At 37.3% G+C, this 24,448-nt stretch overlaps 1 protein-coding gene across 1 annotated transcript in view; it reads left to right on the forward strand.

The window, feature by feature from the left end:
- Nucleotides 1-21,844, forward strand: part of LOC145767168 (uncharacterized) — a 46,725-nt gene extending 24,881 nt beyond the window's left edge. The window contains exons 10-15 of the mRNA XM_082578941.1: nt 251-376; nt 6,137-6,244; nt 7,402-7,521; nt 10,574-10,721; nt 12,629-12,716; nt 20,522-21,844. Of these exons, the coding sequence (XP_082435067.1) occupies nt 251-376; nt 6,137-6,244; nt 7,402-7,521; nt 10,574-10,721; nt 12,629-12,716; nt 20,522-20,689 (758 nt within the window). The 3' untranslated portion in view covers nt 20,690-21,844. The remainder of the gene's footprint in view (nt 1-250; nt 377-6,136; nt 6,245-7,401; nt 7,522-10,573; nt 10,722-12,628; nt 12,717-20,521) is intronic.
- Nucleotides 21,845-24,448: the final 2,604 nt, after the last annotated feature.

Here is a 24,448-nt window from a genome sequence, read left to right on the forward strand (position 1 = left end):
GTATGTGAATTAGACTGTCGTAACGAACAATCATTGGTGCTGAAAAGTAACCTATTTATCGTGTTTGATGATTAGGAATGCTAGGTTTGGAAAACGCTTAGGCTCTCATGCAATGCATTTTCATACAAAAATTTTGACTCATGTTTTACGACGCAGGGTTGATAGAGTGGTGTTGATTCAATGTCTGCAGACTTGGTTACTTTCTGCAACTGTGCTTAGCAACTACAGTAATTACGTTCAATTGTTTCAGCCGCAATGAAAGTTACTGAAATAGTGAACAACCTGGAAATGTTCAATGAAAGCTTGGGGCAAACTAACGCATCGTTTGAGGAGTACAGAGCGAGTTTATCTGCAAAACTACAGAATATAAACTCATGTAAGTTTTTATTAAAACGCTTGTGGAAATGTGCTACTACCGGTTACATGATAGCCTTGGACCTCCCTGCAAACACACCACATGAAGACTAGGCTGAACTTGGTGCAACTATCACTTGACAATGTAAACTTTATAACTTTGCAAGAACGTCATTAAAACGATATTCATCCGCATTGATTTCATGGCTATCAAGGTAGCAAACCCAAGTCGTTACAATGTGGACTTGAACGTGATGCTCACGTGACAGTCACACGTCGTCTCGTGTGTTAAAACGTTATTTTACTGTAATTTGTTTTCCAATGAGCGCTATAGTCATATTAATAATAATAATAATAATATTTATATAGCGCCACATCCACAGTCAAACTATGCTCCTGGGCGCTGTACATGACAATGGTGATAATTAATACGGTACTTTCAGTCATAATGTGCATTGAAATAGAACGTTTTCAATCGAGCTTTGAATTCATTTAAATTTTCAGCTTCTTTTACACAAATAGGCAAACAATTCCAGCAACTGGCAGCAACAACTGGTAAGGTGCGATTTCCATGTTGTGTTTTACATGAAGGGTTGCACAAGAGCAATTGATGTTGAGAACGCAAAGTTTTGGCAGGTTTATAATGAACAAGCAAAGTGTCCAGATAGTTCGGAGCAAAACCATGGAAAACTTTATAAATTAATAGATATATTTTGAAGCGATACAATACTGATACGATACAATACTGGAAGCCAATGCAGGGATTTTAGTATAGGAGTGATATGCTCACATTTACGTGTTAAAGTAATTAGCCTAGCGGCAGCATTCTGAACTCTTTGAAGACGCAAAATAGTACAATGTGGAATGTTATTTAACAATGAATTTGAATAATCAAGCCTGGTTGTTACAAGTGCATGAGTTAAAGTTTTACAAGCACCCTGTCTGATGGAACCAATTTTTCTAAGATGAAAAAAGCAAGATTTAACAGTGGAACTGACAAAATTTTCTAAACACAAATGTTGATTTAATGTTACACTAAGCAATTTAATTGAGTTAGAAGAAGAAAGATTGATATTACTCAGGGTGAGGGTCAGTGGCGTACGCAGGATTTTCTCAAGGGGGGGGCCATTAACGGTAGCGTAGCCAGAAAATTTGGAAAGGTGGGTTTGACGACAGGCGGGCGAAGCCCGACGGCGTTTTCGCCTAAGACGACACCCAGCGGCGGGGGGTCTGGGGGGCCTCCCCCAGAAAATTTTGAAAAATTACTTTGAATTTGGTGCATTCTGAGAGCATTTTCAACAAAAATGTGGGTATGAATATTCCTGTAAAATGGTGCTGTCAGGTGGCATAGCAAAAGGATAAGATCATGTTTTCTTCGGCATTTTTCGGAAATAAAGCTAAGTCTCTACGTTTTCTTGTTGCTAATTCCTGGCTGAGATGTTTGGTATTGGCAAAAGTCGCTCTTTTAATTCAGTTTTGTTTACAATTAGGAAAGTTTTTTTACACTGAAAGCATCATTCCCAAGCATAAAGAGACTGAAAGCATCATTCTCAATATCGTGACGTCACACAACATCTTAAGGGGGGGGGGGGCATGGCCCAATGGCCCCCCCCCCTGCGTACGCTAGTGGTGAGGGTCATGTCGTTAAACTTTGAAATTCGGAGAAAATACAATAAACTCACATTTTTCTTGATTCAGTTTCAACATATTATAAGACATCCAATTTGAGATATCAACCATACATTTTTGGAATTTTGGCTTAATACAACACAATGAATCTTCATCAGTAACATGCAAATACAATTGTATATCATCAGCATATGAGTGGTATGAAAGCCCATGTCGCTTTATGATGTCAAACAGAGGTTTTATGTAGAGGCAAAACAGGACATGGCCGAGAACAGAACCCTGAACAACTCCGGAAGAAAGAAATGTTGCAGAAGACATTGAGTTTTTAATTGCTACAGATTGAGTTCGATCATAAACATAAGAAGAGAACCAATCAAGTGCCATTCCTGTAATGCCAAAATCTGATTTGAGACGATTTAGAAGAATTTTGTGATCAATGGTATCAAAAGCAGCTGAAAGATCAAGAGAAAGTAGAACAACGCTGTGATTGCAGTCAAGTACAGTAGCAATATCATTATGGATTTTTAGTAAAGCTGTTTCTGTGGAGTGATGTTGACGATAAGCAGATTGATTGATATCAAATAAATTTTTGCACGTTTAAGAAATCATTTAACTGTCTGCCAACTACTCTTTTAAATATTTTTGACACAAAAGATAGATTGGACACAGGGCGATAGTTCTTGAACTCTTCTTTGTCTAGACTAGGCTTTTTTAAGTGTGGACGAACAATGGCATGTTTGAGTTTTGGGGGGACAAGACCACTTGTCAAGGATTTGTTTACAATGGAAGTCAGAATAGACAGAAAAGATGATGAATGCTTTTTGAGGAGCCATGAGGGTACTGGATGTAGTTCACAAGATGCAGATGATAATGCAGTTAAATGTTAAGAATTTCAGTCTTGTCTGTTTCAAGAAAACTAGAAAATGAAAAATCAATGTGATTATGGTTACAAGGATCTGCTGACTGATTTCCTCCAGTTATATGGTCAAGACATGGAAGATTATTCCTAATCAAACTAATTTTGTTTGAAAAGTATTGGTTAAATGATTCAGCAATTTCTTGAGCAGACTTTCCAGTTGGATGAACACTTCTGTTATCTTTGCTCATCAATTTTTTAGAAAATTTGAAGAATTGTTTTGGAGTTTTGCTTTCACTGATTTGCTGAAGATAGTAATTTTTCTTGGTCTTGTAAGTACTAACATGTTCACATATTTGCATTGTTTTTTGTAAATATTTCGATAAATAGATAATTTAGTTTTTCTCCATTTGTGTTCAAGCTTTTTTCGAATTTGTTTTTCTTTCTTGAGTTCCATAGTAAACCAGAGAGAATTAGTTCTGAGTGTGAGCAATTGGGAGCAGATGGGAGAATGATCATTAGAAATCGATTTAAGAGATGAATTATAGAATTTTACAAGTTCTTCACAAGAACAGTTCAATTTTAAAGATTGAAAAGCAAGACAGACATCAGAAGCAAAATCTTTATCAATAATGTTTTTCCATTTGCGAAATTTTACTTGCTTCTTGGGACGAGGTGGTTTGTATAGATTTGTTTTTAATATTAATGCAAAATGGTCAGAAGAAAAAATACCCTGAACATTGGACAGACATGGATCAATGACTAGTGGTTTATCAACAACAATGTTTGTATGACATCGCATTAACATGAAGTCTAGTGTGTGACCTTTTGCATGAATTGGATCATTCATCAATTGTTTCAAACCGAATGTAGATGAAATATTGTTAAATTGCACAACATCCACTGAACCAATATTATCAAGATGCAAATTTATATCTCCATTAACAATAATTTCATTAAAAACAGAGAGAGACTGTTCACCAGGCATTTTATAATAAAAGTAATTTGCGTTCTTCTGGTGACTATTTACTAGGTTACCTCCTGATGTTAAAGATGATAACTAGCTTTTGTATTTCCGACGTTTCGTCAGTCAGCACGACTGACTTTATCAAGGTGGCTAAAACAGGTTAACACAACCTGTTCAGCAACGATGGCACAACACAAAAACGTACTGATAAAATGAATAAAGTAAGCAGCAAGAATCAGAATTAAAACACGCAACAAGATACCTAGAGGTTAAACTGAATGCTTTAGGCATTCACTGCATTCAGTTTAACCTCTAGGTATCTTGTTGCGTGTTTTAATTCTGATTCTTGCTGCTTACTTTATTCATTTTATCAGTACGTTTTTGTGTTGTGCCATCGTTGCTGAACAGGTTGTGTTAACCTGTTTTAGCCACCTTGATAAAGTCAGTCGTGCTGACTGACGAAACGTCGGAAATACAAAAGCTAGTTATCATCTTTAACATCAGGAGGTAACCTAGTAAATAGTCACCAGAAGAACGCAAATTACTTTTATAATAATTTCATTATTACATAAAGACAATTGTTCCAAATAGTTAAACTACTCATTAAAAAATATGTTTGTTTTAAATCCATTCTTTATGGAGGGAGGAGGTCGATAAATTACACAAATTAATACTGGAATATTACCATGCTTTGAAATCAAATACATTCCATATGTTCAAACTGAGAAAACTGATAGCTAGCAAATATTTTACTCTCGTCAAGTTTGGCAGAGACATTGTACAAGAAACCCACACCACCACCACGCTTTCCTTGAGATCTGTGAACATGCAAAATGTCATAATCTTAGCAGTGATGTTACTTAACACATGACCATCAATTGAACTTCCTAACCAAGTTTCAGTCAGGGCACACACATCAATTTTGGAGTCAAAAATAAAGTCAGTTAAGGAAAGTGATTTATTATTGATTGATCTTATATTTAAACATCCAATAATTAAGGGGGATTGAAATTTACTAGAAGTGGGAAAATGTTGGACTGGAATTAGGCTAGATTAGTTAAGTTCAAGTTATTTTGTTTTCGATGAAAAGTTATTGGCCTACCAGATGACTTTGTGCACACAACTGAAATTGGTCTTCTGAAACACTTTCCTGCTTTCTTTCCTCTCCTGGTTTGCTTAATCCTGTTGATTTTCAATTTTAATAACTCATTCCAAGCTGTTTTCTCTAAACTTTACTTTCCACTTAATAGATTTTTTACTTGTAACAAACTGCATCCTGAAGAAGTGTACTGCTGCTTTCTTGATTTTAATTTTCCAAGCTCAAGGTCTGCTGCAGCCATAAGATAGCACAAAAAACAGAAACCAAAAGTTAAGTCCAAGAAATCCATAGGATTTTTCAGAGCAGCTTCATAAACTTTAACCTTTTAAACCACACTACAGTATATTATTTAATTCCTTAAACCTTATTCAAATAGAATATTAGTTCGAACGCAGACTTGTTATTCATGCGGTGAAACCATGCCGTTGTCACGTTAGTTTGAACGTGATATTTACGTTAGTTTCTCGTCGCCACCACGTTTGTTGGAACGTTGCTCTCTCTTGCATGCGTCACTACAACGTTTTTATAGCGTATTCTAGTGTCAGGGACCAGGGTGGTAAATGTGATGTTCTTGAATGTAGTTGCGATGTGTTTTTTCTGCAAGGGCTGTTAGTTCATCTGGATTGTTGCAATTTGTAGTGCGAATGTTGAAATTTTGTTTATCTGCCTGCACTTGAGTAGCTGGTTTCTTCCAATAACGCTTGTTTCATCAGCGCGTTTACCTACTAGTGTATGCGCTCGTTGGCGATCCGAGCGATGCGACGGAGGTCTGGTTTGTCAAACTTTTCATGGAATCTTTCTGTTGCTGAATTTTTTACCAGTAGGCGCAACTCCTACTGGTTGTGGATGGCAGTTGACTCTTATTGAACTCTTCCGCTTTGCTGTTACCGGTATACCACATGTCCTTCTCATCCAAGTGAAGGAGTAGAAGTGCTAGTTTAGTCAATAACAATGAGTAATAATAGCACTACAGCAATACCAGAAAGTAATAGGCTAGCTAAAATATAGTTAGTAATAACAAAAACAATTACAATAATACAGCAATAGCAAAGATTCAGTATACTATAACCTTCTTCTTTTATTGTTGCACTTGATTCCAAGCATTGACTGCCTCTGGTATGAAAAGATTCCAAAATTCTCTGCTATAGGCTACACTATAATACAGTATAATAACAATAGTAGTAACGACACAATAATAGCAAAAATAATAATCATATGAATGCTTCTCTAGCAATCAACTCTCTGGAGAACAAGACACTTCAGTTGGAGGAGGCTCAAGCACAGGTCGTTCCTGAAACTAAACAAATAATTTATCTTAACACCACAGGCTTACGAGAAGGTACGTGGGTAGCAGGTTTATTTACTGAAAAGTTTTCAAATTAGAATACGCAATTTTTTTTATGTCAAAAAATGGCAAAAATTTGATAAGCTTACGTGCACGCTTTTTAAAAAAAAATATTGGCTTTATTTTATAATTCTGTTATAGTTCGATAAACCGGCAAAACCGTTGGTGCAACCTAGTGTTTTTTAACCAAATAGTGTCAGATTACCGAGATTGTTCGATTGTGGTTATTCAAACGAAATAGGTAAAATGCGATCTACATTATACTGACTTGAATGTTTCAATGATTGATTGATTGATTGAATCGTTATCCTAGAACGCAGAAAGCTTTTTTAAAGCTTAATTCTGGCAGTTTCGCATATTTTGTAGACCCTTTAAACCACTGACACAGGCTCAGTAACCGAAATTGACAGAGTGAAGTTTCCGATTATTGAAGTTGTCTGTGATTTATTGCATTCATTAGGTGCCGCTGAATGGAGAACATTCATTGAAATGCGTTGTTCAAACGCATACCCCGAGAATGGTGTTGCCCCCAGGCCTGACGCCATTTTTATTTCAACCTAAATGCTATTTTATAAGCAGTAAGCCACCTACCAGTTTTGAATTTATTATTAGCTAATTTAGCCACCAATAGTTGAGAGAGAGTATTGTAATTTTTTCCCATTTTATGGCTGCTGTTATTGCGTAAATTTGGATCTCTGTAGACTAAAACGTGTAAAACGTTGGCACCACAAAAGTTAACTTCAATGTAAAAGTTTTCAATAAAGTGGCATTAAAGTAAACAAGTGGCATTATTATCAAAAATTAAACGAAAATTTACTTGAAATGTATGAATTTAATTATGTTATAGTTCTGAAAGTTCTTTACGTTTTTTGACGTGATCTACGTAAGACCGTCTGCATTTTCCATGCAACGTCCAAATCCATCGCTTTTTCTTTGATGGGCTCTTTAGACAATGAACTACACCGACTTTTAAAGCATTGTTATATCCCGCATTCTTACGTTTTTCTTATATTATTTGATTACTCATGTGCGAGTTCATTTTTCCACTGGCCGTTCAACTACCGTGTATGTTTTACTTGGTCTGTATGTTACAGTACTTTGTTTCTTGCAAAACTGCACTACCTGTATCATAACAATGAAACACAATTCAGATATTGATCGAAACGAGGAGGATATAGCTGATCTTGAAACCATAGTAGATACCTTCACGACGGACACTTACAAATATGACTTCAAACAGATTTCAATCGCTATAGGAAGACTGGAGGACCGTATGTTTTTTTTTGTTTTTTTTTGGGCTAATGTTGATTAAATGTCACATAGGCCTACTTTGATAAAGATGTCACCATATAGACATAGTCATAGAATTGCAAACATTGGTGGGACAAAATTTGTAAAATGCGAGTGACAAAAGTGCAGCATTTCTACATTTTCACCAAGTGGTTGTAGAAGTTGCATGTTTTGACCTTGAGAGCAACTAACTTTCGATACAAAACCGCAATGCCAAAAAAAGTTGACTGTTATCTGACTACACTGTAGCCTCTTCAAGTGTAAAGTTAGAAACTCATAAACGGTAAAACCAGTATCGTACTTACCAATGTGTGGAATATCGTATCTTTATAACAACAGCAAACTGTAAGTTACATCAGTAGCCTCCTCTTCAACAGGGGTTCGGCAGAACCCTCGGGTTCCGCAGACATGCACTATAGTTGGGCTCCGTGAGTTTGAAGGGTTTCGCGAGGGTTCCTCGATTTTTAAGAGTGTTGATTTCGTGTTTCAATATATTGCTGCGTTATTTTAAATTTTTAGATCACCGTGCGGTATTCACTCTCTAAGTAGGCCAGTTAGTTAAAGAAGGGGTTATTTTTCATTTTGTAACTTTTGTAATTTGGAAATTTTTGTTTGTTGGGGTTCCCGTGACAAACACGAAAGCAAATCAAGGGTTTCGCGATGACAAAAAGGTTGAAGAGCGCTGAGCTACTTGACTTAACTATTCAAACTTATTTGCAGTATGTTGCAATCTTCTGTTGTGTTTCACTGAAAAGCACCAACTGCAAAAATTAAGAGATCGAGCTTATATGATATGTCAAACACATGCTTTATTTTTTATCGAAATAGCTGCTAATTTATAGATGAATGTGACTAATTTAATCAAAAAATAAAGAAACTAAAATGTAGATAGGCTACTATCTAAACTTATCTTCGGCGATCGTTTCGAAAACTAAATTGTCTTTTAATTGTCACAAATGTAGATACAAACAACCTGTTTTGGCCTGATGCTGCGTAGTGGCGGTTTGCACTAGTTTTCATAACACAGTTTTCTATTTGGTTTGGTTTGGTTTAGAATCTTTATCCTCGGACTGACCAAGCCTTGATAGATTATTCCTTCCTGGTAGTTTCGCATACTTGCAGAGGCTCTTGACGCAGGGCAGGTTACCGAGATTGATAGAGTGAAATTTCCAATTGTTGAAGTGTTGTTGTCGGTGAATTATTCCATTCACTAGGTTCCGCTGAATGGAAAGCAGTCCTGAAATGCATTGCTCAAGCGCACACCCCGAGAGTCGAACCAGCGCTGCGTGATCTTGAGCCGGGCGCGTAACCACTGAGCTTACGGGGCGGACTAGTCATGTGCATTGTGCAATGACGAGTAGAGTTGGAGTCGTTAAAACTGTCAAACTATCTTCGTCTTCAGTGCTATAAATAACTAAATGTTAACATAAAAATAAATGCTTACATCTGTACCACTGAAGATGAAGGCAGTATAGTTTTCGAAACGTTTGCTGAATGTTTAGGGCTCTTTATTTTTTTTATTAGCTCCTAAATGTGACTAATGTTAATTAGTAAAGACAAATGTGAGTAACAGTTTCTAAAATGTGATTTTGTAAAATATTCTAAACCATTGATGCAATATCAGAAGTAGATTACCGGTACTTAAGGAAAAAGTGCATGATTTACAAAAAATGCAGCAAAATTTTAATAGTTTTTTGTCATAATGTTACAGCATACATAATAAGCAAATTATTATTATTCTCAATAAAATAGACCCATATTTCCAGTGTAACACTGCCTAATGGCTTATTCAAATAGAATCACCGAGCGACGAGGCGGATTCAACTTCTATTTGAATGAGCTTAACTAATAATGATTTAGCTCAGGGGTCACCAAACTTTTTTCTCTGAGGGCCGGATTGCTGCGAGATTAACAGCTGCGGGCCGGATGGAAATTGCGAAAAGATATACAACTATTTAGAATCTCCATTGACTTGAATTGAGCACAATAAATAACAAAGTCAGCGGTGGAATAGCAAACTTGTGATGAAAATCGAAAGGTTGCTGGAAAAGTTGTCCCCTGCTGTGATACACTACAGGGCATCGTGTTCTTGAAAAAACATTACATCTTTCCAAATTTGGCCTAGGCTGTCCCCATTTGTGGTGGCCTAATGATAAACAGCAACGTCAGACCTTTACAACAAGTCTGGTCACTTTTTTTCATTAACAGTTGTAGTGCAGCTGTTATTTCCGCAGCACGTGGCGGGCCTGATGAAATCAGTTTGCGAGCCGGTTCCGGCCCGCGGGCTGTAGTTTGGTGACCCCTGATTTAGCTGATCGAAATCGGTTTTTAGTTGCTTAGGATTGAACGGACTGGCCTGAAAATAAATTTGTTTACAACTACAAGACATGTACTGTATCCTAGACGTTCATATCAAGAAAACTGAAAAGCATCACCGTGGGTTTGACATCTGGCAGAAGATAACTCTTTTCCTTTTATAGTAGATTGAGTTTCGCCTGTATAGCAGCATAATCGTAGCTTATTCCACAAGTTTAGATAAAACGATCTTTTTCAACCTATAATGCTGCAGATTCGCTGTGCTGGCAGCGGTTTGCACAAGCTTTTTTTCTCTTCAAAAAGCAAATAAGATATTTTGATTCCATGAGCCAATCCACACCCGCCGTTTGCTATCAAATAAGAAAATGGATTGAAGTTTGAAACATAATATAGTTCACGTTTGACGACTTCGGACCATGTTTCGGTATAGAAGCCTATCATCAAAGTGAACACAGTGTAAAAAAGTATTTTTTTCATTCGTTGGGCTTTGCATGTAACATTTTAACTAAAAGTTGTATTTAATCAAAAATAAGACACTTAATGGATATCATTTAGTGAAGAAAAATATCTTTGTATGTGTAATAATAAGTGAAATACGTGGTGGTAGTCTACATGCAAACGCTAGAAAATCTGTACCCGGCCGCCTACTCCTTTTCTCTTTTTTAATCATTATTTGCATACTAGATAATGTGTTTAAACTTTCGTCGTTTTCTGCAGGACACGATGGGTTATGGCACCATGGATTGAATGGATACTTGTATCAGCATTCAATTGGCGGCAGGTCATGGGAAGATTCCCGATCCCTGTGCCAAGTGTCTTTATCTGATTTGGCACACGTCGGCATGCGGGACTACTACACACGTTTGTAAGCATTCAAACTAATTACTTTGTTTTGAACTTAGAGCCTTTTTGTATTATATTTTTTCATTGCAGTTGGGTTAAAAAAGTGCACATTTGCTACCGAACGAAAGTTTTTCCAGATTCGGATTTAGTGTTGTCTTTTGTGCTGCTTTATGTTTTCAATCACCAAACTGGCATGAAATGTAAAAACGCTTCACACTATTAGTAGCATCTCTGGAAGCTTCGGGTCCAAGCAAACCTGTCATAAATAGACCCATGATTTGTTTACAATTATTGTTATTAGAGTTGTGTAGCCTATTATGGGAATTAGAAGTGTAGTGAAAAGTATATTGAAGACGATTGTAGAGTTCCAGCTAATATTGAATACTGTAAATTGTAAAGAAGTGGAAGTTATTGCCAATTGTGAAGTAACTGTTGTAAGTAGTGGTGTATATTTATTATCAACGAAGTCGTTTCAATGAAATCAACGAAGTCGTTTGCTGTTCAGAATTTAATTTCTCTATGTGCTGAAATTGGTGAACCATTCTTTAGTTTAAGAATTTTCATCTATCATCTCACAAGTAGAGCTATTTGACCATTTATCTGACTGTTAAATGTTTGATTATCCCAATGAACTACGTCATCAATCTTTCCAAAGTCTCTTTACGTGTAAGAACTGGAAAGAATTGTGACAATTAGTCATTTATGCTTAAGTGTATGGCAGCGACATAGCTTTTCACAAACATCAAAAGCAATAGTGCAAAACACTAAATATGCTAATAACATGTTGAAAATGAAAACCATATCTATGCTGAAAGACAGGCAAGACACAATAATACAACAGGGTTGAGCGTTATAACAATATATTTTACATATTCACAAATAGTTTTAACAGTCGAACGTTAGATGCTAATAGTCAGTTAGCTAGTGACCTTCAAGAAGTTGAAATTTATTGCATTTTTGGAAATATTTTCAGATTCCTAATGAGGGCTTAAGTTAAGCCGAAAACGTTCGACTGTTAAAACTATTTATAAATATGTAAAATATCTTGTCGTAACGCTCAACCCTGTTGTATTGTTGTGTCTTGCCTGCCTTCGGTACATGAAAGCAAACTCTCCCGAAACTAATAATATCTATGCTCTCCCTCGCAAAGAATTGATATATCTTTTTAACTGACGTTATTCAGAGATCGATCTTGACCCTGCATGTGTTCTATGTCCGTTGAGCTGCTGCACGGTGTTCAAAAAGTAGCCTATACGCACCGGGCAATTTTCTATCGGTCTAAAAAACGTTGGAAAGAGTTAGAAGGGATATTAATCAAATAGAATTCTTCGACGTATAAACGATGGCACGTTTTGTGATCTATGAAATTAGCAATCTACAAACCACATCATTAACTTACCGATATAATATATCTTACCTCAAAAAAACAAGGAAAGAGCAAGAAAGCTTGAAACAGTTCAGCTAGCAGTTCTTAATTTAGTTGCTACCACCCATGTTGAGTAGTAGCCAAGCCACTTGATTGGGTCGAAAATGACTTGTTGATTCTAAATAACTAAACCATAAACTTCTGTTCTGGCTTGCAAGTATCGAATACAATAAACAATATAAACAATGCTCGTAAATTTTTTATTTATCCAGGCCGTTGTCAAAAGGGTTAGGCGACTACTAATGTGGCTTGGTCACAACCATTATTGATTGCTTCTATATCCTCGGATTTAGAAACCTTCTTTGAGAGCTTAATCCTGGCAGTTTTGCATCTGGAGAGGCTTTGAACCATACTGACGCATCACCGGTCACGCAGTTTGACAAAGTGAAGTTTCCGATTTTTAAAGTATTATCTGTAAATTATTCCATCCTCGAGGTAGGATTATAGTTAATTTTGTTTGGTGGACTGTAGCATGTCATTAATTGTCAGCGTGTATTTTGTAGGCGAATAACATACAACGTATGTCAGGATAACAGCGGCCCATACTGGATTGGAATCGATGATAAGGAAACCGAGGGAACATGGATATGGGTTAGTTCAATAGTTTAAATTTTGTAGGCATTTCTCGATTGTTTTTTTATTATATTTTTAATGCTTGATGATGAAGTTTGCCTAAAATGGTATTTGAACCCAAGATGTACCGGAAGCCAGGGGCGTAGTCAAGGGGCAATGGAGAATATATCGGGGCAAAAGCCTTCCCCCTGAAATATTTTAAATAAAAATTTCTCACTCTGTTGCAGCATCATTTGACAAAGTTTTATATTGATTAAGGCTGAAAGTAACCTCAGCATGAGCAAGCTTAAAGGCATAGCCTACTAAATGAAATTTTCAAACAGGAATTAAGCATTAAAATGAGTAAACTGAACATTCAAGAATACATTTCAAAAAAAAATCACCAAAAAAAATTAGTTTTCAATGGCACTGGCAAGGCCCAAAGTCCAAATGGTAATTACAGAAGAAAAAGAGCAATAGCAGTGGTGGGAATCGAACCCGTGTCAATAAAATGACTACTTTCTAGCCCTAACCCCTAAGCCAACCAGCTGACAAAAATCCATCACTTAATTTGCTTTCTATCATCTTCTTTTCGCCATTTTTTACGTCACTTAAACCGTAGCTTATGATTGGTTGGCGGTTTCACTCTAGTCATTTTTAGTGGCAGAGATTTGACTTGTTAAAGTGGTTACCGCAAAAAGCAGTATCGGTAGTTGACATCAGGGCTGCCACTCATAGTGGTTTTCCACTAGATCTAGTGGTTTTTGAAATAATCTAGTGGTCTAGTGGTTTTCTTGGAGAATCTAGTGGGGTTTTTTTAATTTTGAGAGTGGCAGCATCAACTTTCCTTCTGTTGTTAACGAAGAAGATTTAGATGATTTGCAAGAGGAAGTGCACCTGACGCTTTAATGAACTCTCTTCAAAGGAAAGGTTTAAAATAAATTCCTTTATCCCTATGCTCGACGCACTTGAAGCCAATTTAAGAAGAAGAACTAATGTGTACAGTGACATTGCAGAAATGTTCCTCTTTCTTGCTAATCTGAAAGCAACTAAGGTAGAAATTGTACGAGGCGTAGAACTTTTAACGGAAGCGTATCCGGAAGATGTTGACCCGAAACTTACTGATGAACTTCTACATTTTCGTTTGTACGTGAGACAAAACCAAGGGCTTACCGGTACAGAAGAGCAATCTATTTTCTTGAAGATAGATTTGTTGAACTTTTGCATGATTTTGCTTTGACAAAAGCTAGAAAAAAATTTTGGTAGCCAAGTCTTACTCTGTTTGATGGCTGTAACTACTTCTTATGTCCTCGTAAATAAACTTTACAATTATTGTAACGGTTGTTTGATCAAAGAAATTAAAATTAAAAGCAAAACTGCCTTAACTAAATTTTTATTCTTTTAATTAAAAATTTGCACCCATGAATGTGGAAAATGAAGAGAACGAAGAGTTTAATGCACTCATATTTTTAACATTAAGCAATGATATGTGATGTTGTTTAGAGAGAAATTCTGAGCTCAAAAATAGGGAGGGGCTCACAAATGAAATAGCCTAGGCGCAGGGGTGCACAACCTTTTGGCTATAGCCGGCCGCATTCAGATTAATTCAAAAAGTACGGCCGCTAGTGAGATTTAAATGATTTTTTTTAATTTGCGTTATCTAAGAGAAGAATTTACTCAATATCTACTAAACTTATCATACTTATACCTATAATAGTGCCATGAAATATCAAACACTTTTTGAAATGAATTTATTCCGTCTGCAACATTGCAACTAGTGACTCCCTTGATTTTGCCGGAATGGCCCGTTTCGATGAGTCCGATTCGGTGAGTCCGATTTGGTGAGTCCGATTCGGTGAGTCCGATCCCTTAACGGGGGATTTTTTTAATTTTTTTTTTTAAATTATTGGGTACCGTAGCCTAATTATTATTGCCGTTTTAGGGTTAGGGGTTAGAGGTTAGGAACTCACCGAATCAAACTCACCGAATAGTAGCAGACCCAATTTTGCATACGAGCAGATAAACTTGCAAAGTTGGGAACCTTGCGAAATACCTTCAGTCTTAGTTGAGACTCCAGGTTTCCGTCCAACAATCGCGTTCGGTACTCATGTTTCAAGTACTTCATTTGTGAAAAGGCACACTCGCACACGTAAGTGCTTCCGAAAAGAACAGGAGTTTTTTCTTGAAAACAAGAATCAGTTTCTTGACCAGAATGAATGCACTTAACAAAGTCTATGAGACATCGCTTAACGAGTTCTCCATCCGAATAAGGCTTTCCCGCTACGGTACACCAAGATGATATGCGACTCCATAAGAAGCTTCGCAGCGATTATTGTTCAATTGAATGAAAGTGGACATGCAAGATGTCTTCTGTCGCACACTTTTCTTTAAATTTCAACACAGATTTTCCTCGACTCGCCTTCCAATTTTGCGTAATTGTGTGACATATGACGACAAAAATGCTGCTTTGCATTATTTCTTTTAAAAGTTTTAACTACTTGGCTGCATATTAGACACATCATAGTAGCCTATGCGCTGCCGTCTCGATCATGAAATAATCCAACTTACATTTGGAATTGAATACCCTTTTCTTCTCAACTAGCCTACTGTTCCTTTTCTTTTTAATGCAATGTAGTCTAGCCGTTACAATAAAATGGGGTTGAGGAAAAAGTTTTGTCTCAAAACGATTTTAACAATTTAGCCTAGCCTACAAAAACTCATGATGAAAATGTTTTTCAAGCTCTAAAATTTGAAATATTATACTGTATATAATTACAAGGGTATCCAGTGGTTCTAGATATCCCTGTATAATATTTAAAATACACTTCATTTTTTTAATGAAATAATTTTTTTTCTTTTAACAACAGGGCACGGCAGCCAACACGTGGTTATTAAATTACGTGTTAACGGCCGCATAATTATTCATCGCCGCAGGTTGAACACCGTTGGCCTAGGGCCTCTTATGGTCTAAATCCGGCTCTGTTGACCACCAAGATTTAATCCAGCTGAGAAAAATTTCACGGGTAGATAATATAAATTTTTAAAAGAGGAGGTTTCTCACGTAGGCTATAGCCTACAGCTTGCAACAATATTTGTCAAAACCGCAGTTGGGAAGAATCAGAAGGCAAGTTTGGAAAAAAATGCAACAAAAGTTTACAGTAAATAAGGTTTACATACAAATTTTCGAATGCTAACTTTTCTGGTAGCTAGGCTGCTTGTCAGATTTATCAATACAAACTGTATTGCTGACATGCTTATGAAAATTTTGATATTATAGGCAAACGTTGCGAATTGTGAGATACCAGATTAATTAAACTTTTCCCCCGATTTTGATTTTTCAGCCACGTTAAATACTGCCTTCTGATTGATCAAAACATCGCATAGGCTACAGGGACCGGCTTATAATCCGCTTTAGGCTATTTTTCACGCTAACTTATTTAAAATCCACACGTTTTTTGATTTCTTAGAAACTTATGAAGCTTAGTAACTTATAAACACTATCTACGAACATAGCAGCTAGTTCATGATACATACAATAATATTCTTTAAAATTATTTCATCTGTTGGTTTCAATTATTATTATGAATGTAATCACATGCACTGATTGACCCATATCCTACTCGCATCAGTTTAAACTGACGACGAAAAAGGGACGATTCCAGGCATGATGCTGATGAGAGTCCAGCTTTTAGGTTAATTTGATATTAAAGAATCTAGCTATTATTATAGCCTGCTTGACCACTTAAGCCTTAGGGGAAGGGAAAGTAATTTGATACGGACGGTAATTTGATACACCCCCCTACAGAAATTTACAAAAAATATTAGTCAAAAATATTGTCATTTCGTGGAAGATCTGTGAAAATAATGCCTACAAAAATTGCACCATGCAGCTAACTCGTGCTTTTGTGACATAAAATTGTGAAAGTGTGCTTTTTGAGTATTTTCGTAAAATTTTTAACTCATGATTATTTTCGTCTGGAAAATTAAAGAAAAGTTCTTGAAAGATGAAACCAAACTCATTTGACAGGTCATTGATAAGGCTGCTAGGGCATGTCACGTTTTTTTCTGCAATGTGCATCAAAGCGTACAAAAATCAGAATTTTACAATTTTTTTGAAAAAGGTAAATTGATACATGTGGAGAAGGTAAATTGATACAGTATATTAAATTCTTTTTTGTGACTGTAATAAATGTCGTAATTGATCTAGTTGATTTAAATAAGTTATTCTTTATTAACTAGACCTGCTACTTTGGGAAACAACTCTGATGTAGGCTTTCGTAGGCCTACACGCTATCTGCTGACAAAAAATGAGATCAGCGCAAAGCACCCCCCTTGAATAAGAACTCCAGCCAATCATCCTTCCCATGTCCATCTCGCTGCAGAAGCTTCGCCGCACACATAGGTCTCAACAGTCATCCTTGCACCCAAGCACGCCAATCACATATTAAATTTTCATTTATTGCTTTGCTGTCAAAGGGGATTTCTGTGTTAGTTTTACTCTATCAAATTACCTTCCGGGTGTATCAATTTACCTTCCGTGGAAGGTAAATTGATACATTTGAGTAACGTTTTTAAAATTTCAATTAAAAAAAAGTAACAAAAATATAAAAGTGTAAATGTTTTTAAAAAGTGTCTAAGGGATCAGACTTTCATTTCAGCTTAAAATCAATAGTTTGTGTCACGTAATTTTCAATTAACAGGCAAAAATGTTAAAAGTGTATCAAATTACCTTCCCTTCCTAACCCAAAAACTAGACTCCTATCAGCATCCGTATGCTTGGAATCAGGGGCGTTACCATCAAAAGTTTGCGGAGAGGGGCAAATAAATATTTTTGCACATGTCAGGGTGCTTGGCAACGAGTTGGCGAAAGCGAAGCACCAATGAGGGGAATATGTTGGAGGCCTCCTCCAGAAATTATTGAAAGCAAAATACCTTAAAATTCCGCCGTCTGATATTACTTTCAGCCTAAATCAATGGTATAATTCTGTCAAATGATGCTGCAACATTAGGTAAAATGTTTACTCAAAATATTTTGGATGGTGCACTTGCCCCCTTTGCCCAACTAACTACGTATCTAGAAGCCTTATTTTCGTGCCGTCAAACTGACGCAGGAGGACATGGGAAACTCAAAGGAGTCCCTTAGGCCAGGGTTTCCCAAACTATGGTCCGCGGACCATTGGTGACGACTGCATAGGTGGTCCGTGGCGATATGACAAGAAATTAAAAAGTCACACATATACGTTGTAGCCTACAGTACGTACCCTGTCAAAGATTATTGCCGCAGTTCTTTACAACTTAAATGATTTCGAAAGCTTTTGCTATCCAGTGTCGTAAATCTTACTTGTTGCACCTTCGTTGCAGTTAAAAAGTTGTTTACAAAAAATTCTCGTATTCCTCAAAACAAAATAACAGCATTCATAAAGAAACTCAACATATGGAAAACAAGGATAAATGATAATGTTGTGGATATGTTTCCTGTTCTGTGTGACTACATTACCAACAAACCCTTAATTAATACAGAGTTGATTTTCTCTGACGTTACACAACATTTGGAATTGCTTTCTGCACACTTTAAGAAGTAGACTACTTTTTAAAAGAGACATAGCCTATGAGAATTTTGACTGGATTTTAAACCCTTTTGTTGTTACAAAGACTGATTTGTCAGGACGCGAAGAAGAAGACTTAGCCGAATAATCATCTGATCGAACTTTAATGGTTAGTTTCAATCAAACAGCTATTGCATCTTTCTGGTTGAGTGTTGTGGTGGAAAACCCATTGCTATCGCAAAAGCCAACTAAAATTTGGTTGCCTTTTGCCACGACTTACATGTGTGAGGTAGTATTTTCAGCTCTTACCAACATGAAGATAAAATATAGATCCAGACTTTCCGTGGACCCTGACTTGCCTTTCACAAATAACTCCGAGAATTGATGACTTATGCAATCCCATCCGACCCATTGATGTTGTCAGTTTTTTAAATAAACAAAACTCGGTTTTATTCATTTTTACCTTTGTGTTCGGGTCCGCGAATAGATAGATTCACAAATAGTGGTCCGTGGCCCAAAAAAGTTTGGGAAACCCTGCCTTAGGTCTACAAGTTAACAGTTATCAACCTAATAAATGGCACTTGAGAAAATGCTAACTGAGCTAGTGATATTTTGGCAACATAATTGAAGTTGACAAATGCTGAAACAGAGCACATTTCCAAACTTGACAAAGCCGAACCTGAAAAATCACAAGTTAGCAAATTCAGTTTAAGAAGTAATGATTAAGCAAATCCTAAGGGAACGTTCAAATATTATTTAACGCTTTTTTTCCGAATTTTTGACCACCCCTCTCCCATGTAACGCCAACGTAACGTTTTTTCAACCCCCCCCCCCTCTCCCATGTAACGCTTTTTCACTACAAATTCAGCACAAAAAACTACCATTCCGTACTCGAAAGCGTTACGTAACGTTTTGCTTAAACCCCTCCCCCCCCCGGATGTGACGCTAACGTAACGCTTTGCATAAACCCCCTCCCCCTCGAAGGAGTTACGTAATATTTGAACGTTCCCTAACTGAGCAAGTATCAACTCAAAAAGTCCTAACTCAGCAAGTCTAAACCGAGCAAGTTACAAGTGAGCAAATGTCAATTTGGCAAGTTTAGACTTAGCAAGTTACAACTGGTTAAGTGTCTACTCAGCGAGTCTAAACTATATAAGTCCAAACCGAGCAAGTTTTAACTGAGAAAGTCACAACAGAGTAGGCTATAAGCACCAGAGATGTTCACAGTATCATTGAAAATTGGCAAGATTAGGAAAAGATCTCTATATTTGAGGAAAAGCAAGATCAGGACAGGATTCAAAAGTTTTTGTAACAGATCAAAAGTTGTGCTTAAAATTATTATTCACGAACTTACCAGATTTTATTCTTTATATGTAGCCTATGCAATATGCATGACATGAAGTGAGGTGTTAGTTTCGGTGTGCACTGAGCACCCGAGTTTTAAATGACGTTGGTATGGATTCTACATCAAATGGACATGTCATTTAGAATTCATTGTTTCAAAGGATTAAGGACTGTGTAATAGGGTTGCCAGGAAACAGAAATCTTCACAAAGTCATTAAAAATTAGCAGGATCGCGACCAGGATTTGTACTTGTTGGATCAGGATCTTGGAAAAAGTAGATCCGAACATCTCTGCTAAGCACCACGCTTAAGAACATTAATTCAAGTTATAGTCAGGATTCTCGGTGGTTACTTAATTGTTCAGTTAGGACTTGTTCTATTGTGATTTGTTGTGACTTAATTAGGCTATTTGGGAGTTGTTTGGTTCGGACTTACTTATTTATTCCTTGTTCTGTTGTAACTTTCTCAGTTTGGGACTTGCTGAATTAGACATTTTTAATTGTGATTTGTTGTGATGATTGCTGACTGATTTCGTTGTTTATTAAGTTTCCTCATTTGCTAAGTAGGCTAGGCTAGATAGCCTACTGTAGTCGCAGAAAATTTCAATTGTCGAATTTGACAGTTTCTGAAATGTAGCCTATCTTGCTAGGTTGAAGAACTTGCTAAGTTGTTGCTTGCCAAGCGGACCGACCCAAAGCTATCTGAGTTGTTGCTACCGTGCAAAAATCCTTGTATTTAGTAAATCATCTCTCTCTTTCGAGCACGCTTTAACGTTTGCGTTTTGTCACTTCTACCTTTTTCCAGACCCCTGCTATATTATGGCAAGTGATATTGTTGTTTTGCTTTGATGGTCTGAAATAAAGAAAATGATGATAATGAGGGTATAATCTTTTTGTTGTGTTGAATTACTGACTTAAAGCATCGTTTTATACAATCATTTATTTTCATTTTTCAGCTAGATGACGTTGTGGCAAATGAAACAACACATTGGGCGGATGGAGAACCAAACAATCAGGCAACGGCCCGATGTGGCGCCCTGGTTGGCGGGGATTATAAATTCTATCTTTATGACAGTGATTGTTCCAGTGATTACCGACGTATATGCGAGAAAAAATGCTGTTAGAGTTAAGAAAAGGAAGAACCCAGCTATGAACTGGCAGCTATGAGTTTTCATTCCAAAGACATAGCGTACATCATTTTAGCGCAATGTCAGAAAAAAGTAGCTTTTTTTGTTTGGTCTCATGAACAGACAGCTGGCTACGAAGTAACTGCGTTGAATAACATTATTCATTCAACTTTTTTCAAAATCATACTGATGCTTTTTTACATTATTATCTAACGCCCATAGCACATGATCACCATTATTTTAGCTGTAGGCCTATAGTGTAGATATCAACTTTCATACAGTCCGTGGTTGCCAAGATGGGAGTTAAATAAAGCGTCACTAAAAACTTTAGTGCCGGTACTTTTAAAAATGCAAGTCAGTCTGCAACAGAGGTGTACGGAGTCAGGTTTTCTGGTCTCCTGCCCCACTCCGACTCTAAAGTCTGCGACTCCAAATCCACCCGTGCTCCAAATATTTTGAAAATATTGACTCTAAACTCCAACCGACTCCAAACGCAAGACATAAACCAAAATCTAAGTACACAAAAATAACAGCTGCAGCTTGCATGTTAAAAGCATCAACTGTCAAATTAGACTCCAGCTCCTGTCTTTGCTAAGAAATTCAAACTTCGGCTTCACTCCGACTCCGGCCGAAAACGAAGACTCCGGCTCCTGTACACCTCTGATTTGCAAATGACGAAAAGCACACTTAAAGAAAGTCTTCCAAACAACCTGGTGGTAAAACCTAAACAATTTTTGCAGAATGTAACAAACCAGGCAGTAGGCTACCTTTAGGTAGGCCTATCCATGGTTAAGAGAACTGCAAAATATGTATGGGCGAAATATGACAAATACATAGTGGTCTTGTTTTTTTTCATCTATTTTTTCTTTACTTTTTTTCAACCTGTGGTATTTACGTCTTGACAACATCTGCAATTTGTGTTTGGTAGTTATGCCATCTGCTGCTTGATTAAGAAGCGCGATGCCTCTGGCACCACAAGCATTCTTTCCTTTCAACTGCTTTGCCAGAGCGTCGCAGTCTTGTGTTTGAAACTATATGTTACAGTAGAAGTTTGTGTTGTATGCCTACTACGTTACCTATTGCTATCAGTTTGTCTTTAGTTCTTATTGTTTTGTATTTCTATATTTCAGTGAATAAAAGCCTCAATTGGTTATTAAATGTTTCATCTCAATTTTATTCACTTGTATTAATGGATAAGTTGCTGCGACCCAACAGACTGGAACTCCTTCCAGAGGAGCCCGAAGCAAAGAAAATATACGATCACTGGAAAAAAACTTTTGTCCGAGAAAATTATCGAACCTTCTTATTCACCTTGGCGAGCGCAAGTGCTGGTTGCAAGAGATGGACGACATAAACCAAGAATGGTTGTTGACTATTCGCAAACTATAAATAGATTTACGTTACTTGATGCTTATCCGCTTCCTAAAATAAGTGATCAAATTGCGAAAATCGCAGAAGGATCTGTGTTTAGCACTTTAGATTTAAAATCCGCTTATTATCAAATTTCGCTTTGTCCTGCTGACCGCCCATTTACGGCTTTTGAAGCCGAAGGAAAATTATTTCAATTCACGCGTTTACCATTTGGTGTTACTAACGGTGTGTCGTTTTTTCAACGAATTGTTGACAAACTGATCGAAAAGCATAATTTGACTGACACCTATGCCTATCTTGATAATATAACTGTGTGTGGCAATGATCGAGCAGATCATGACGCGAAATTAAACGCCTTGTTTGCTGCAGCTAAAGCCGAGGGCTTAACTTTTAATGAATCGAAATGTGTTTTTGCTCGTAATGAGATTGACTTACTGGGTTATAGACTTTCACACCGTAAAATCAAACCTGACCCCGAACGCCTTAAACCCTTGCTCGAACTTACCTTGCCGAAATCTAAACCAGAATTACAACGGGTTTTGGGAATGTTTTCTTACTATGCCAAATGGGTACCTGATTTCTCTGAAAAGGTTAGACCTTTAGTACAATCCAATCTATCATCTTCTTTTCCTCTACCCTCTGACGCTATTAAAAGCTTCGAAACTTTACGTGAGGGTCTTGCATCTGCTTGCCTCACCAGTGTCAAAGAAGGAATTCCATTTGTAGTGGAGTGCGACGCTTCGGAGCATACCTTAGCTGCCACTTTAAATCAGGGAGGGCAACCTGTTGCCTTTCACTCTAGAACATTTTCTCGTTGCGAAGCAAACTATTCAACTGTAGAAAAAGAAGCTTCGGCTATCATGGATGCGGTTAGAAAGTGGAGCCATTTATTACATGGCCGCAAGTTTACACTTCTGACAGATCAAAGGGCCGTTTCCTTCATGTTTGACCCAAAACGACTAGGTAAAATTAAAAACAACAAAATCCAGCTCTGGCGTGCCGAATTGGGAAATTTCGATTACGACATCTTGCATCAACCCGGTAAAAGCAATCTAGTTCCAGATGCGTTATCCAGAGCGTGTACACTATCTTCTAACTCGCCCGATCTTACCAAAATCCATGAAAAACTTGGGCACCCTGGCATTACACGTTTGTCCCATTTCATTCGCACTAAAAATCTGCCTTTTTCTATGGAAGATGTCAAATATGTTTGTTTGCACTGCAAAGTCTGCGCTGAATTAAAACCTCGATTTTATCGTAAACCAGCCGAATTGTTGATTAAATCAATGAGACCATGGGAAAGACTTAGCATTGACTTTAAAGGACCCCTCGATGGCAGGAATAAGTATATGTTGATTGTTGTTGATGAATATAGTCGCTATCCTTTCGCATTTGCATGTAAAGACATGACTTCGCCCACTGTTATTCGATGCCTTGGTAAACTCTTTTCTTTATTTGGTCATCCATTGTATATCCACAGCGACCGAGGCTCTTCATTCATGTCTCAAGATCTCAAGCAATATCTTTCAGACAGAGGAATTGCGAGTAGTCGGAGTACACCATACCACCCTACCGGCAACTCTCAATGTGAAAGAATTAACCAAACTGTTTGGAGAACTGTCAAACTCTTGTTAAGAACGTATGACCAGCCTGAGAGCTGCTGGGAGGCAGTTCTACCCGAAGCTCTGCACGCAGTACGATCTCTCTTATGCACTGCAACCAACACCACTCCCCACGAACGATTTCTGGGGTTTAGTCGTCGAAGTATGTTCGGTCAATCTCTTCCCAGCTGGCTTATCCAGCCAGGACCAGTCCTACTCCGACGTTTTGTCCGAAATAAAAGCGATCCGCTTGTGGAAGAGGTCGAGCTATTGGACGCAAACCCGAGTTTCGCCCATGTGCGATTTCCCAATGGTCGGGAATCTTCCGTCTCAACCAACGATCTTGCCCCAACACCTAGAAAAGGATCAAACAATGATAACATGAGTTCTACTCCTTCTGAATCTCCCTCTCAAACTTCACTCACACAACAAAATCTTACATCAGAACCTCCATGTACACAACAAAACCCTTCACCAGAAACTGCAGGTACACAGCAAAATCTTACACCAGATATTGATGCAGATGCTCATACTTCTTCGGAATCTAATCATGAAATGACTAAATCTCCCTTAACCATTTCTACGCACCCGAGACGTTCTTCTAGAGTAACTAGACCACCTGAAAGATATGGTCACAATATATACGATGTTTGAGGTGCCTGTATAGGTAATGCATTTATTTATCATGTATGAAATGTAACTGTTTGTTATTAGCCTATATCGTTTTGTCAATTTGGTATTGTATTATTCGAAGATGGTGTTCCGAAGATGAAGGAGGGAAGAA

The sequence above is a fragment of the Aplidium turbinatum genome, chromosome 3 (genome assembly GCF_918807975.1).
Source record: "Aplidium turbinatum chromosome 3, kaAplTurb1.1, whole genome shotgun sequence".
NCBI lineage: Eukaryota > Metazoa > Chordata > Ascidiacea > Aplousobranchia > Polyclinidae > Aplidium > Aplidium turbinatum.